This window comes from Aulostomus chinensis, chromosome 19 (assembly GCF_037954235.1).
Source record: "Aulostomus chinensis isolate RoL2024-O1b breed Wild chromosome 19, RoL_Achi_v1.0, whole genome shotgun sequence".
Lineage (NCBI taxonomy): Eukaryota > Metazoa > Chordata > Actinopteri > Syngnathiformes > Aulostomidae > Aulostomus > Aulostomus chinensis.
In genome coordinates, this window is record NC_141338.1 from 6,492,370 (window position 1) to 6,508,505 (window position 16,136).

Genomic DNA, 16,136 nt, shown 5'->3' on the forward strand with positions numbered 1-16,136 from the left:
TTCAGCATTTTTACTGTTAACGCCAATTGCAGTTTCTTGTGTTTTGCTAACAGTTCAGCTAATAGTCACATTTGATAATTGAGGGAAAGCAGAACAAAGAGACTTGTCCATTTTATCCAATTTATTACAAAAAGAGCACATACAAAAGGATAATATACAAGCCATGAAATAAAATTAAAAACAGAAGAGTTTGGGTTTAGCAATGCAACTTTTGAAATCATTATCATTATTATTAGTAGTAATAATAAATAAAGTACAAAAGTCCACCACATGTGAATCTAACATTTATCCATAATATGCTCATCCATATCTTCATCAACACACTCATCACCATTAATGCGCTATTGCTTTAATATTAATGATAAATAGTTCTATTTTCAGATAAAATACCCTATATTGAAAAACATTGCGCAGTCACAGCTAAACAGCAGATTTTCACACGAGGATGGCGGCAGCCCTTTCACTGGCACTTTTTGGGATATTTTGTCTTCAGTTTTGTTTTTCAAATTCAAGCAGCAACAAAATTTATATTTTTTTCTGTTATATTCTTTGTACATATTTTCACCATATACTATTAAACCACTATTGAAACCTGAGAAAACATGCATTTTTAGAAAAAGGTTGTGCTTTATAATCCTTGCCTTCCTTAGTCTGTGAAAGGAAATGGAGGATAGACTCTGAGAGGAGGGATGGACGGTACAAGTGAACCAAAATGGAGAGAAAAACATGATTGAAGTGAACTAAGAGGTAAGTGGAGTAGTTGTAAAAGTGAAACATGCCTCTTTGTTGTCAGAATTATTTCCACATATGTCACGCTTGAGTACGCTTGTGAGGATAATGGCTTTTGTAGCTCCTTCATGACCCACTCGTTCAGTTAATTGTGCAACCAATAAGGCATGGTGGCTTCATGGATTGATTGTTATCGATGGTTTCAGTCATATGGAAATATCTCCTAACACTAAAGCGAGGCACTTGTTATGCATAAGTCTACAAACTAATCAGAAAAAAAGGAACATCCAGAGAAATTAAATATAAGACGGGTACAAAGAGTTAAAGCAAAGAAACAGCACAGATGATCATGATTAAGACCCATAGTGCATCGTGAGAAGAAGAGCATACAAAGTAATAATTAGTGATAATTAAAATATCTAAACAACATTTTGTTGCCAGTGAGAGGGTTCCCATATTTAAAACAGTGAGTGCAAAACTAATAACTAAAACCAATTCACTTCATTGCAGTTTGTTCACTACATCACAGCATGGGGGATCAGAGAAATTGCATTGAATGGAATGTAACCAAGATCCACAGCACCACATGAGAGACAGAAAGAGAGAGAGAGAGAAGGATGGAAAGAGAGAGAGAAAAAGAGAGAGAGACGGAGAGTGGGCTCAGTTGCTCAGCCTTGGACAGTAAACATCGCACAGCCAGCGTGTGGAGATTTAACAGCAGGGCAATTTTTTTTTTTTTTTTAACATTAATGTTCCAAAAAGTACAACTGCATGCAAAGCATTCCCATTTAAAACAATGCAAAAATGAGGTAATCGTTTTTCATAGCATTTTTGTGTTATTTCTAAATAAATAAATTCAACCCCCCCAAAAAACTATATAAAATTAAATACCACAATATCTACAGTTAGTAATAAATTATGATTGTTAAATACTTAAGGCATCTCAACTGACAACACCCTGTGTAAACTATGAAAACTTCATCACAGATGGCTCCACTACAGGAGGAGGCAATGTCAACACTGGCAGTGCACAAGACAGAGACTGATGGTTGGACCACAAGTGTCTCTGGGCCTATCATTTACTATCACAGTGCATAGGACAGTGAGGGTCCTAAAGGCATCCATTGACACGGTCCTGTGGATCTAGAAAAAACAAAATAACTAATTAAATTTTAAAAAATACAAATAAAAATTCAAAACTGGTAACAAGTGAGTGATCCCACTTGTTTTAACAGTTGTCCTGCTGTTGTGTCGTCTCATGTCTGTGTGCACTGTGAGAGAGAGGCTGCCTCCGTCGTATCACATTCTACTTGTTCTAGCAATACAGCATAGCAACCAGCATAGCAACCACAAGGGGAGGTCTGTCACACGAATACACAAGATCAAGACAAGCTCCTCTCCCTGCTGAAACACTGCATGAATCTATACCTAAATATAATGCAAGGAAAAACTTTTGTTGCTATCACTATTGTCACATGTGCTTGTTCTTTAGGCAATAAGGTCAACATCAAAAAGAGGATCCCATCGTTGCCACCAAAAGGGACAGGATGCTCACACGCTACACGTCAGGGGGGACAGCCACTGACACATCTTTTTCTTATACTGTTTTGTTTGTTAGTGTGGAGAAGATAGTCACAGCTAACTAAGTCATGCACAACCGTCTCTGTACCGTTATAAACTGAAGAAACGCTACCAAAGCTGACAGCCTGAGGCGATGATGAAACATGCAGTTTTAGTACACACTATTCTACCACTGGCCCAGCGCCAGATTAAGATACAGGTACAAGAGCAGCTAAATCTTCCTCCCACCTTCCCCTGCAATGCGTGATAGTTCCTGTTTCTCTCTTCTTCTTTTTTTGGCTTTGTGTTATATAAGCATTCCAGTGGCTATGCTAGTAACCCAACTACAGTAAATTAGTGTTAAGTGTTGCCTCCATCCATTGAAACACACTTGTTAGACACATTCTGCATACAGCACTGCAGAGCACGTCAAGCTACACTGTGACAAGATGCATTTTGGCAAAACACTATTTTGAATTGGACAACTGGGCTCCGCACCTACCTACAACACCACCTCACAGACACCAACCCAAGGTAAATGTACAACTGTATTGCAAAAAGTCAAAGCTGCATGATAGAATCAAAACACTCACTCGGTGCTTGCTCTCAAGAAGTGCACCAGATTTCACTTGTTGGTTACTGCTACTCTACTATGACCACAAATGATCTTTAGGTAAACATGGCATCGGAGATTCTGTTAAGCTTCCTTGTGTGGCAGAAGGAAAGGAGAGAAATATTGTATATAGCTATATATAGAGAAAGACAGAGAAAAGAGAGAAAGTAGCCAGCTCAGTGTGGGGGTTATGTGTATTCCACTCTCAGGACATTAAGTCATGGCTTTAAGGACATGCTACACAGCCTGAGGCTACCTACAGTACAACACCACAACAGCAACAGCACCCCACTTATAACCAGCAAGCTACAATTAAACCCTGTTTACATGAGTATGTGTTTGCGTGTCTTTTGCTTCCAGAAGGATGTGCTTTTATATACCGATAGTCCTCTGTGGCCTCTCATGCAGTGAGTTATCCTGGCTTGGCTCAGTGAAGCGACAGTCAGAAAGGTGATGATGTCACATGATGTCTAGAGACATTTGGCAAAGCACCCAACTGGGAGAAGGGCCGGCAAGCCGGGGTGGAAGAAAGCAAGAACCTCACACGGGTGATTGACAGGGAGAGGGTGCATTTTAAATCTCATCAGCTGTCAGGATTCAGCTGTGTTTCGATGTCAACTCGACAGATTGGACACTTCCTGCTGGTGGCCAGCCATTGGTCCACGCAGCCCTGGTGGAAGAGGTGCATGCAGGGTAATCTCCTGGGGGGAGGAAAGCAAGAGAGACATGAAGTTAATGTAAATCTACATTGGTGAGTTTTACTTTGATTACACTTATATGCATGCAAGACGTTCTGACGCCAGCAGGGACTTATTTTAGTCCGTTCAGGCATATAGAGACCACCTCTGATGAGTCAGCAATCCTACAAGGTTCTTAGACAGCTGAGGCTTCATATGTCATAAACCGAGCCCACTCCTCTGTCTCCAGGAATTCACTCCACTTCTACTTGGTTTTTAAAATGTGCTTATATCAGCTGTTAAGATTTTGAAATCTCTCTGGGATGAAAATATTTGATTCTGGGATTACAGTATAAAAGAGTATTTCTGACCTGACATCCTCTCCGTCCTCCAGCATTGACAAACAGATGGTACATTTCTCATCCACGTCTGTTTCCTCCTCCTCCCCAATCTTCAGCTGCAGGGGTTTCCTCTATTAGCAGGTCAGATTGCAGAGCAACAAAAAAATGAGCCATCAGAGCTGAATCGGTAGATAATGTGTCATCAACATCTGCTGGCTTCTGTTTTACCTTTTTGTATTTGTGTGGGAAGGTGAATCTCTCTATGGTTGTCTGAACAGCACCTCTGCTGACACTCCCCAGCCGATCCTCCAGCTGCAGCAGTTCCTGATGAAAAGGTAGACAAAGAGTTTGGAATATGAAAGACCACTGAGACCAGAACGGCCACAAAAAGGATCTGTCAGTGAGATTGTAAGTGTGTTTCCAAGGTCAAGAGCAAATTCTGAGTGTCCAGTTTTGAGCCAAAAAGGACAATAAGGGGCACTGTGGGGGCTAAATGTGCATTTCTGGCCTCTTACAGGTCAATTGTACCTTTGTGGACACATTCTTCAATAGTGTACCTGTAATTACAGAACTGATCTTGTCTCTTACCTCTATTACAGAGTGTGTGAGCAGGTTTGATGTTCTATTTATATGAAATTATTATTAACATGTAGATTTACCTCATAACTCTCTCGCACAGCAGTAGCATGCCTTGATGGATTTAGACTTTGCAGTGCCAGCAGGTGCAGCTGAGGGTACGGGTAGTTTCTGATTTCGTGCACAACCTAGCAAAAGAGAATTCCCCGTCATATTACGGCTCTAAACTGTCATTATAGATAGTTGTTAGAAACACAAACCAGTTTTGAAGAACCCTGTAGGTGACACAGTAGCAATAAACATGCTGCAAACTGGTGGTGCATTGGCAGTGTATGTTTAACTTACATGAGACCTCACACTTAAACAATTGAAGTGAATGGTAACCAAGTGAAAATATATATATTTAAAGTGCATCCATACTGCTTGTCTAATATAATGCAAGTGTCCTGCACCTTTGAAATGGTTTAAAAAATATCATTGACGCCATGTTTTTACAGTTCACTGTAGCCTGTAGCTTCCAGCCATGACGCCATGTTTTTAGTGAGGATTGTTGCAGTTCTGTGGGAGACTACTGCAATGCCTTTTCCTGTGAAACTCCAGCAGTGTTTTGTGGACATATCACATGACCTACCATCAGCTCGTGAATTAGGAAATAACTGAATTTTCATTTTTAGGTGAACTATCCCTTTAATTATGAACACGTTGGAAATAGTGTATAAAAATAAATAAGATCACATACCACTTGTGCAGAGGAGGTGTTCCGGGGGAAGTGGTGCATTCGAGGGGAGGCAAGGTAATGCTGATAGTGCTGCGGAAGCTGCTGGAGGTGATACTGGTGGTGAGGGAGGTTGGCGTCTACGCTGAGATCCCTGCAGGCGGACAGACAGGCAACTAAATCAATGCTGTCAGCTATGCTGCTCAGCGTGACAGACAAACAGATGGGGCCTGAGATGGAAGGAGGGGATGATTTCTCATCTCTACAAGACTCTAGTTAATCTCCAACAGTGACTCACTCACCAGTCAGTGCCTTCGGCCAAGTACCGCGGCTGCTGGGTCATTGGCTGGGGGACATGGAGGGGAGGCGAGTACTCATAGCCTGAACGCAGACGGTGAGGGTTCAGGGGGAGACGCTCCTGGGTTCTTCTATGTGAAATGATAAATCACATTTCAGATTATAATGTTTGACTGTTGGGTTTATCTGAATATGCATGCAGTCATATTTCTACCTGGAGTGTGGGAGAATCCGGCGGTGCTGAGCTTCGAGAAGCTGCTGCTGGATGAGGTATTGCTGGTGTAAGGCCTGAGGTAGGAATGGAGGCCCTGGCACATCCTGGAACTGAGGGGCTGCAGGCAGGGCAGTGAGGGGCGGATGATGTGCAGGAGGAAGGTGGGTGGCCAGGCCCGTTTGAGGGGGCTGGCTGGCGTGTCCTAGAGGGAACTCAGCTGAGATGGGCGCCTGAGGTGCGCCCAGATGAAAGTGTCGGCAGGAGGTAGCATGGCTGTGCTGATGCCTTGTGAAGTGTGCTCCTATGAGAAATATTGGCAAGTGATCAGAACTGAGTTCTTGATTAATTTGATCCCCACAGAAAGACACACGTCATGAAAAGACAGAGGTGAAAACATGATGGTCTCTCACACATTCAAATGAACTGCCAATCAAAAAAATATGAGACCTGGCACAGGAAGAGAGAACAGCAGATGGAGGACATTGAGACTCCTGTGGAGCATCATCTGAACCCAGTGGCCTGCATCTCAACTTGCCCAGGTAGAGGCTGCGGGAGGGGTGGACCCTCTCTAAGAGCTGGCTGTGGCCCTTCCCTAATAATGGCTGCCATTTCAAGAAATAAATATTACACTTTCTCATTAAAACATTTCACCATTTCTCACATTTACCACCCTGTCTTTCCTAACAGAGGGGAAGGAGAGATGATTGTGTGGTTTCCCACGCAATCACTTCAGCACTGAGTTGCACAAAACAATCAATAGGAATTACTCAGTGCTAAGAGAAAGGAGGGCTGTGAGGGTGCTTATGTGGGGTCAAACACTCTCTATTTCAACTTCCAATTAGAACCCTCTATCTCTCCGAACCATCACTCAGACGGCGGGGCCAGGAGGCAGGGATGTGTATAATGAAGTACATGAGAATTGTGTTTTTCTTGGTTCTGAAACCTCTACACTTTCAAATTATTTGTCGTTTGAGGGGGAGGGTGGTTGTGGCTGCATGTTTAGCATTTATGTCAAATTAAATTCACAGCAGATGGCTCACTGAGTCCAGATCAAATGACAAACGACAAATGGTCCAATTTGAAATAAAAATTCAAAATAAAATGTAAAACATCCCAAGCATTCCTTACATGAATGTAATTACTGCTGATATTAAACATGTCCTTGCTTGTTGTGGTTATCCCCTGGGGACATTGGAAGCCAGTGAGCCTTGAGAGCCATGAGCACACGGAAAACAACATTTGGCTGAGGAAGTAGAGCAGAAATGGCAGTCTTCTGGTTTGGACTGTTTTCTGAAAATCCTGTGACCCAGTAAGACTAGACTATTTGGCTCTTCTACTGCACAAACCTCTGATATTAATATTTGACATATTGCAGTGGTGCAGGCAGTAACAGACCTGATGTCATTATTGTTTTATTTCTGATCTTGCTCTGACATAAAATTCCAGATTGGTGCAGAGCAGACCCCCACCCATCCACACACAGACTCCCATCAACCTCTCCTCACCCCTGAGCTACTGCACACACCGCCCCTCCCCCACGGTGAGGCTGCAGCATGGCGTCCCTGTGTGAGTGACAGACTGTAAGCACCGCCTACCAGCGACTGCACCAGTCTGACACCCCCCATCCCCACCCCCACCTCCATCACTGCAGCTTTACAATTGCACCTCCTCGCTAAGCATAATCCTGCCGTCTGCCTGGTCCAGTCGTCTGCCATCATGTCTGAGCAGTGTGCGGGGTGTAGTTTTTCTTTGCAACCCATTCATCACTACATCAGCTGAAATTATTTATCAGGGTGATATAAGCCACTATGTTGTGCAGCTTGCATTATAATGTGCATTCAAACGTATGAAGGCACATGCCTGTACACCACTCAGTGACCTCAAAGCTGCACATCAGTCAAATAAGGACAAGATGCTTAGTGGAAGATGAAAAATGTGACATTAAAGATGGCTGCAGCAGTATGGCACGCTACTATAGACATGTGCTTTTGTGCTATTTAAAGGTCTGTTGCTGTCGTTTTTGGAGAAAGTTGCTGAGCACAGACAGCTGACTGCCACACAACTTGTGTCTGCACAGAAATAGCCGTTAACTTCCTTCCCAGCTCCACCCTCTTGGTCACTTCTGGTTCCTAAAAAAAAAAAAAAATCAAGGTGGCGACAGACAAGAAGCCAAACGCGAGTTCACAAACAGGTGACATCACTGCGGTTACATCCCAGGAGTGTAACTAGGTCAGTTGTCCCCAGGCAGGTTTAAAAGTGCCCTCTAACCTTTAAATAATCTGCTACTTTGTCAAAAAAGTGCACAGGGAATCATCTTATTCCCAGAGACTCAGCAGGCCACATCCACTCCACCTTTAATGATTATTTTAAGATTAAATTATGAAATACTTAAGATTTATGACACTGGAGCTGTGCTGCAGCTTCTAACCCTTTTCCCCAATTTAAATGTTTTAAAGGTAGCAAATGATTTTTGTGGATTTCAAGAGAGTAAACTTGGAACCAAATACTGAAGAAAAAAAAAAAAATCAACCAGATAGTTTTCAAGTCCCGTCTTTGTACACACAAAATAAAGAATATGAATGTTACTTACTGATGATAGAATATTATCTTCCAAACTTTTTAAAGCATTTGATTCCTTGTTAAGTATCTTGATGACTTTAGAGGTAGGGTAGTGTTCACAACTGAACCAACACTGGTACACAATGTTACTTTCTCTATGATCCCAAACATGTAAGTTTCCAGCCGTGCTACCAACTTTAGAAACTCAAAATCGGTCAGTTCCTCAGCTTTTAGACATATTTTGTGTTGGAGCAGGTGCTTCCTCTGGTTAGGCACACCGCGGAAAGCTCTCTACGTCAAGACTTGAAAACTAACCACACTTCAGACTGCCTTCGGCTGGCTGTTACCCTGACTAAGTGTTGGATTTGAACATATCAAGGTCTCAGTCTCTCCACTGTATAACCAAGAGGTGCTCTCAGCTCTTTGGTGATTCATTAGTCGTGAAACAATATCTGTAATATCTGTGTAATTCAGTCGTTACCATTAAGAGTTGGGTACGAAACCCCAATGATTGTGTTATTGCTCTCTGCAATACAGATTAAACATAGTGTGCAATAGGTCAAAATACCAATACTTCAGTGTATCCTGATACAACTACTTGGCATACTTTTTCAATAACTGATAAAAGAGTGAAAATGAATATAAAACCATAAGCTGCTAGCTTTTCCTTATATTGAAACAGATTGTTTATCCTGTCACTTTGTGTAAAATTATGCTAGACAGAGTTTCAGATGATAATACTGTGATAAAAACATAATTCCTGCTTTTTTCCCCTTCGATGAAAGATATGTTGGATCATAGTAATCGTCTTGCTATGTTTCTATTATCATAGTGACATCAAAGTATCATCTTGTGAGTTACTCTGATTCCCACTCCTAGTCTTTAACAGTAGATATGACAGAAATACACACTTGAACCAAACCAATTTCTCAATGTGCTTCACATTTAAGGACACTTAGGGAAACCAGAGGACAGAGATGAGCTTCAGGAGAAGAATTTAGCCCAGTGTTTGAAATCTGTAACAAGGAGCGATTTAAATCGACGCTTAGGGTTTTGATGCTGCAACTCAAATTAATGTTTGGAGATAATTTACTGGGTAGACTTTGATTAAACTAGTATAGTGTGTCATAGACTTCAGTTTATGTTGCGAGGTTATCTTTAAGGTGGTGCCGTACTGAGTTGTACTGAGAGGTGGTCCTAATACCCTGCTTTGTTTAAAAGGAATGGAGAAAACATCAGGAACACCACTAAGCAACACCCGACTCTTAAACCTCAACAAAAACTGTTATCATTCATTTACAATCCTTATAAACAGAACAAAACTGGCAGGGTTGGTGCATTAGTGTTATCGAGGCATTCCTAACATATAAAGTGGTCCCATTGTAGAACATCCAGTTCTCTCTTCTCAAAGTCAATGACATTTCCAAATGGGTTTTTGGTTAAAGGCCTGAAATACTCCTTGGTTTACAACAGCATAAAGCATTCCAATATTGTGTTCTATGAGATAAATCATGAGTAAATATATGGCTTTTGAATTCTGAAGCGTTCATAAACTGGTGGTTGCTAATAAGTGGCTTAACAACACAACCGGCATCATCATGCCATGAGTAACAGTAGAGAGAGACGCTAATTGTGGTGATGCTGAACTCACGTTTCTGTTGCGTAGGTCGTACATGACGAAATTTAATTCTCATAAACTTCTTTTCTTTTTTGTCACAGAGATTATTTCCCATTAGCTGTTGGTCCGAGGAACCCATGTTGTCTTCGCTACGGCACTCTATTAGCGAGCGATTGCACCGTGAGATGATTCATTTCCATATCGTTAACAGAATCACACGGAGAGGCCTTACCTCAGCCAAGGTGAATCAAAAACATCACCAACTTGACAGAGGTAACAACTGTCCGATATCTTTGGTTGAATATTTAGGAAATATAATATTTCTTTTGTTATATGAAGAAAACATAAATTCTGATCAAGGAATTTTATCCAAAAATATATTGAGCAGAATTGGGAGGACATTGATCATATGGTACAAGACTGCACGTACCCCTGACAGAGATTTTGTTTTCCAACATTAACACCAATGAGTGGATGTGAAGGAGGCTGTTTTGCTTTCTAAACTGGATTAGGAGGCATGATAGCATGTCACAGGAAATATAAATGTCAGTGTATATCAGAATAAACATGCTGGTCCTTTTTTTTTTCCTTCTGAAAGGACAGAAAATTTGATTGCCCCTACTCCAAAGTAAGCAGAGCAGCAACTTGAATAAAGTCTGTCAAAGACAGCTGAGAAATGAGCGCACATACAGAGTGAGGGGAAAATGTCTCAGTGACAGCACAGTGTGGAGGGAGGAAGGGGGGGAACACATGGAAATCAGCAAAAAGCACACTGAAGGTTAGGAAGAAAACTACAGTCTTTATTGGAAAATATTAGTATGTGTGGCACTGTGTGATAATAGTAATAATAGGAGTAATTTATCCTACATAACCAGAATAATACCATGCAAATAAAGACCAAAGGCAAGGCCTGACCATGCTCTCTGTAGGGTTAACAGAACAGAAGCAGCATCCAATGAGTAGATGTGTATGCTTACAGCACATTTCAGTACAGCAGGGACATCTCTACACAAAGATTACATTGGAATCTGCTGTTCAATGTGGAAAAACATAAAGTATAAAAATGACCATGCATTAGGATCTAATACAAGAACATAAGGTAGAAAAAACCACAACCAAAGAATAAAAAAAGACATTTTTGATTCTAAAAAAAAAAAAAAAATTGAAAAAAAAGGAGTTCTACAGCAGTGCAGGATATACACATCCCTGTAAAATGGATAGCATTCTGAAGTGCATGATCGTGGATAAAAGAAGGGGAATTTTTCACATGGCAAGATGAGATAGACCTGCCAGTTTGTGGTGACAAATCAATTTAGCTAGAAGGAACAAAGGCTTTCACACATGGATAGGATTATGAGCCATTTAGAGACACCACTAGAACGGGTGCAGTGGACCATCACAAGCAGAAAAATAAATAAATAAAAATGACTTGTGATTTTAGTATCGGCCAATTGGTGAATGTTAAAATAAACAGGATTACTGGGCAGAAATGGATTAGAGAAAAAAATGAGCATATATTTGCTTCATAGATGACAAAGGCTACAAAGTACAATGCACCTTTGCAAAATATAAGGGAATGGAGATATTGAGAGTTCGATCAAGCCTGGCTGTAATCGAATCAGGGAGGATCAAAATGTATCCACTTTACAGAAATTTACAGCAGAATGTAGTCTATCCACACTGAATGGGAGAATCACAATGACAGTCTGTAGTCAAATCTAAAGGCTACAATGGGTTATTCACTAAAGAGCAACATGACAGTTTAAATCAAGACAAACTGTTGTCTACAGAAGGTGTTATTCTTTAGTCGGTTACACAGAAGGATACGGTATGAGTGGGAACTCTGTTTTAATGCCAATGTCGTCTTCAGATGGAAAGAGGAAATGAGGAAGAAGGGGGTTCACAATACAGCTAGATGCAGAGAACAGGCAGAGGCTACGGCAGACAGCAGCAGATGATCGTTAGCTACACAATGGAGGGGGACAAAGGTCTGAGAAATGCGGAATGTAGAGCCAGCCTCGATACTATGGAACAGGAAAAAAGAACACAAATAAAAGCACAATGAAATCATTGGTGCTACTGCATGTAGTTTAACACAGAAGTACTGCTATTATTGTTATTATTATTATTAAAATTATAATATTATTATTATTATTATTATTAGTATTACATGATCATCACAGATAGCCTACTGCTGCAATGGATGATAGTGTGGTATTATTATGCCCAATTGAACGACTTGCAGGTTGCAGAACAACCTAGAGTGTAGGTTCCCATCTTTTAGTGAATGTCTGGGGCTATAAATGCCACCACTGGACAGCCTACTCACAACAGCCGGCTTCATCCCCTGATCTGAAGAGCTGCTGGCCGTTACATGATCTGTCTTTAGGTCGTTAAATGTATCGAGCTTGTTAAATCACGGCAACACAAATGAACGCATCCTCCACGCACACAAAGAGGGCATGTTATTTTGTCAGCAGCTGCTTGCAAACACATCTATGTGTCTTTCTATCTGTGGCTATTAAAGCTACACTTTCGACTATATTAGGCTCCTGCTGTGGTACCGTGACATTAGCTAGCGGCGTCGGTGCAGGAACACGGCGCAATAAACAGCTGAGGATAAAACCGGGGCTGCCATTTGACAGCTGCGGTCATTTGATGCGGCTAACAGCTCCTGAAACATCCAGCCATGAATCTTGTAAAGCATTTATAAGATTAACTTCGGTAAGAGCGCTTGAACAGACTCGAGTTCGGCTAAAATAAAGCGACGCTAGTTAGCCAGACAGCTATCTAAGCTCGTTATGAAGCTGCGTGTTTACTAGCAGGTGTCAGCTCTATTTACATCATTAAAAAAAATCATTTAAGAGACCGACCCCCCCCCCTAAATTATTGAAGGTTATGATTAAAAACAAGATAAAGCTAGTCATACCTCTGTTTCTAACAGAGCCGAAGACAGGGAGAACCAGATATCCAACATGTACTAACACCATCCTGGGTCCTCCTTTGTTGTGTGCGTAGCCAGTGAGACAGATGGTCCATGGAAATGATCCCCTCCAGTCCCCTGCACATTCAAACGGACAGGCTGCTCTGCCTGCACACACACACCCCAACAACCAATCACTGGACCCCGCAGATATCAGGACCCTCCGGCTTTGGCACCCAGCTCCACCAATGAGTTAACCGCCGGGGCGGGGACGTCTGTCCCGGACAGCCCGCCTCCCTCGTTTCGGTCCAGCAGCCTACGTAAGGTTGTGATAACGTTACAGCCTACACACATCCGATTAGATTTCTTCCCAGTAAACTGTATATATTTATTCACTGCTGGCACATTTACCTTAGAAATTGTGGCCTCAAATTAAATTGAAATCCTGATCTGACACAGTGTTATTTAGCATTTATATATATAACTTAAACAACGAATTAGCATGAAAACATTCATTCACTGACCTCACTACACATCATTCGTATCCAATTTGATACAAGACAGTGAATCATAACACAGAATACCTTATAACGCCTGTTTGACATTTGCTGCATTTGTTTCTTTGGAAATGTATTACTCACTCATCCACATCTCTGAGACAAATATTGTACTTTTGACTGCACTACATTGCTGTGAAGGTTTTTTTTTTTCTTCCTTTTTTCTATTTCAAGCATGACGCTTTGACATCAGCTGTTTTGTTTGTTTTAAGTGTAAATGGCTGCAAGCTGTGTTCTTCACAGGGAAATTTTTTTAATTGCATTTCTATGCTGAGGTTTTTTTTTATAGCTGTTTCTACAAGAACATCATTCACGGCAGTAGGTTCTTTTCAGGGAGCTACAGGGTTTTCATAAACGCAGTAATGTACTGATATTAAAAAAGAAAATGTGCTTTTGAACCCTTAAGTACTTTAAGAGCAACTACTCTGATTCTTTTACTCAAGTTAAAGTTTGACTGAGAAACTTTCACTTGTCCTAACATTCGACCAGGAGAATCATTACTTCGATTCAAGTGCTTGGGTTGTGTACTTTGTCTCCCAATACATGTGAAGTGAAGCCAGGGGGACCAAGCAAAACATTTACTTCAGTGCTTTAACCAGATTTTAGCGATGTCACTTTTGTATTTTTACTTGAGGAGGCTGTTTCACGCAGGATTTACTTGGTTGTCTATTTGGCAAAACCATATGGAAATATTTAGCTGTCATGTGATACACGCTGGAAAAAATGTCTTTTCCCTCTGAAGCTTACATTTTTAAAGAAGTGCCTGTGAATTAAAATTTAGGGACACAACCACTAAAAAATGCAGCAGCGACCCATCATTATTGGCTTTATTTGCTCTGATATCATTTTGACAGTCTAGAGGAGCTGCCCGAATGTTTGTACATATGTATATTATAAAATAATCGTATCCCAATTCAAGTTAGTTGGAGAAGCAAACTGACTCGACCAAAAATCTGAATGTTATTTGAATTTTCAAAGAGGTGTTTTAGCGCCGTGCATGGCTTTGCTTGAAATGTGAGAGTAAAGATGACAGCAGTTGAGGAGAGTTGTCTGACCGGATGGTGAACATTGCATTTCATGGCTTTTCTGACTGTTGAAGATATCTCATGTTCAGTCAGTTGCACAATTTCATACATACATTACTGGGATGCTTGCAAAGCTGTGAAATACATGAAGAAACAAATAATTAAGAAGTATGAGCAATAGCAGTATGTGCACTCCGAGCTTCGCCTCATGGGCCCATTGTTAAAAAGACCCGAGGAGTCAGCAGGGACTAGTGTTGGATGCTATATCATGTAAGCCATTATATATTTTTCAGCTAAAATTCCTCTGTGAGAAGTAAATTAACAGTTGTTCAGAAATATTGCTTTAATTCCACCAGAATTTATTTGAAAAATCCTCTCTTCATAAAAAATGATGCACCATTTTCCTTTAAATCAGAAAACTGTGTCCTGAATCTGCCTTGAGATATCAGCCTGAGGGGGGAGGGAACAGATGGACACGAAGAGGCTTGGGGGTGGGGGGTTAAAAACTCTTCGTCCCATATGTCCTCATCTTCAAGTTCCCATCATCTAAAAGCTTTAAAGGCCTGCAGTGCAACACAAAGAACTTTTTACAATGGTTCTCACCATCAGTGCAGGTTTTTCGTGGCCTTTAAATAAACTACCACATTATATACTACATAACGGTTGTAATACACAATTTATGGACCGCAGGTCCAACTTGAACACAGATCACCCAGCACCTACAGTAATTCTGATACCAGAGCTCATCTTCCTTGTATATTATCGTCATTAATGATTTGTTGCCATTATCTGTAAAGTTACGTAATGTGGCTGTTTGAAAACCTTACAGCACTTATTTAGGAAGAGACCCACCAATGCATTACAATGACGTATTTCAGAGAAATTTATTTCAACTCTAATGTGAGTGTGTATTTTATCCTGGTGTTTCAACTTTTACCTGGTAACTGTGTCCGTCTTCCACCGCTGAAAACGAATGAATCTGGAAAGAGAACAGCTCTCTTCTCTCACGCGTTGGCAGCTAATTAAAAGATGGATTGTTATTGTTAGGTGGTGATCGTTCAAGCAGACATCAGCAAGTTAGTTATCACAAACCTTTAACTGCCTCATCCAGCTTCTGCAAGGAGAGAGATATTTTGAGAGTGAGCCAGCACATTTGCTCCCGGTGAAGCCATGGCTGCCTTGTAAAATAAAAAAATAAAAAAATAAAACAAATTTGCATACAGCTGACGTTCTGCCCTGGGGGTGAAAAGAGGTGGCTCAAGGGCTTTGGTTGCAGAAAAGAAGTCCTGCTGACTGCATTGCTCCACTCCCTCATTGTCCTCTCTTCATGTGAGCTCCATATGTCCCCCTAGCGGCAGGTGTCACAGTGTGACCTATGACCTGGCAGGATACTTTTGTGGTTGAGGGTGAGGCTGTATTGTTCACAGTGAGAATTTTGTCTAGACTGTGTGGCCTCCGGATAAAGGACAACAATGAGACATCTCATTAAGTATTGCACCTATGATGCCGATTATTCTCATCCACAAGCACATACCCGCACAAAGCAGGCACCTCTTGACATTCGTAGTCATCAGTATTATTGCATGTGTGTTTGTGCTAGTTTTGGTACACGAAGCCGAAACACAGGCACTTTATGGCAAAAAAAAAAAAAAAACAGTCCCAATGCAAGCCTGTGTAAATCCATAACTACTGTAATGTTGGATCCTGTGGGCAAAGAAACTGACATTCAAGT

The 16,136-nt window shown here is 41.1% G+C and overlaps 1 protein-coding gene across 3 annotated transcripts; it reads right to left on the minus strand.

The window, feature by feature from the left end:
- Window positions 1-113: 113 nt before the first annotated feature.
- ark2ca (arkadia (RNF111) C-terminal like ring finger ubiquitin ligase 2Ca) lies at window positions 114-13,092 on the minus strand. Of its 3 annotated transcripts, none has more exons than XM_086186689.1 (8): window positions 12,829-13,092; window positions 5,723-6,023; window positions 5,514-5,636; window positions 5,236-5,365; window positions 4,580-4,684; window positions 4,149-4,244; window positions 3,951-4,051; window positions 114-3,603 (listed from the first exon to the last, which is right to left on the minus strand). In XM_086186689.1, exons 1-8 carry the CDS (start codon window positions 12,887-12,889, stop codon window positions 3,486-3,488), a joined length of 1,035 nt encoding a protein of 344 aa, XP_086042815.1. In that variant the 5' UTR covers window positions 12,890-13,092; the 3' UTR covers window positions 114-3,485. The 3 variants fall into 3 exon arrangements, with proteins under 3 accessions (XP_086042815.1, XP_086042813.1, XP_086042814.1); XM_086186687.1 differs by having other exon boundaries at window positions 5,514-5,639; window positions 12,829-13,088; XM_086186688.1 differs by lacking the exon at window positions 12,829-13,092 and adding an exon at window positions 6,170-7,226 and having other exon boundaries at window positions 5,514-5,639.
- Between the last annotated feature and the right edge of the window lie 3,044 nt (window positions 13,093-16,136).

Excerpts from the sequence above, each read along its gene's own strand:
- ark2ca (XM_086186687.1), bottom strand. The coding sequence starts at position 12,889 with ATGGTGTTAGTACATGTTGGATATCTGGTTCTCCCTGTCTTCGGCTCT. Across the intron at positions 5,640-5,722 it reads CGGATTCTCCCACACTCCAG|AAGAACCCAGGAGCGTCTCC; the intron begins GTAGAAATATGA and ends CATTTCACATAG. Across the intron at positions 5,366-5,513 it reads TTGGCCGAAGGCACTGACTG|GGATCTCAGCGTAGACGCCA; the intron begins GTGAGTGAGTCA and ends GTCCGCCTGCAG.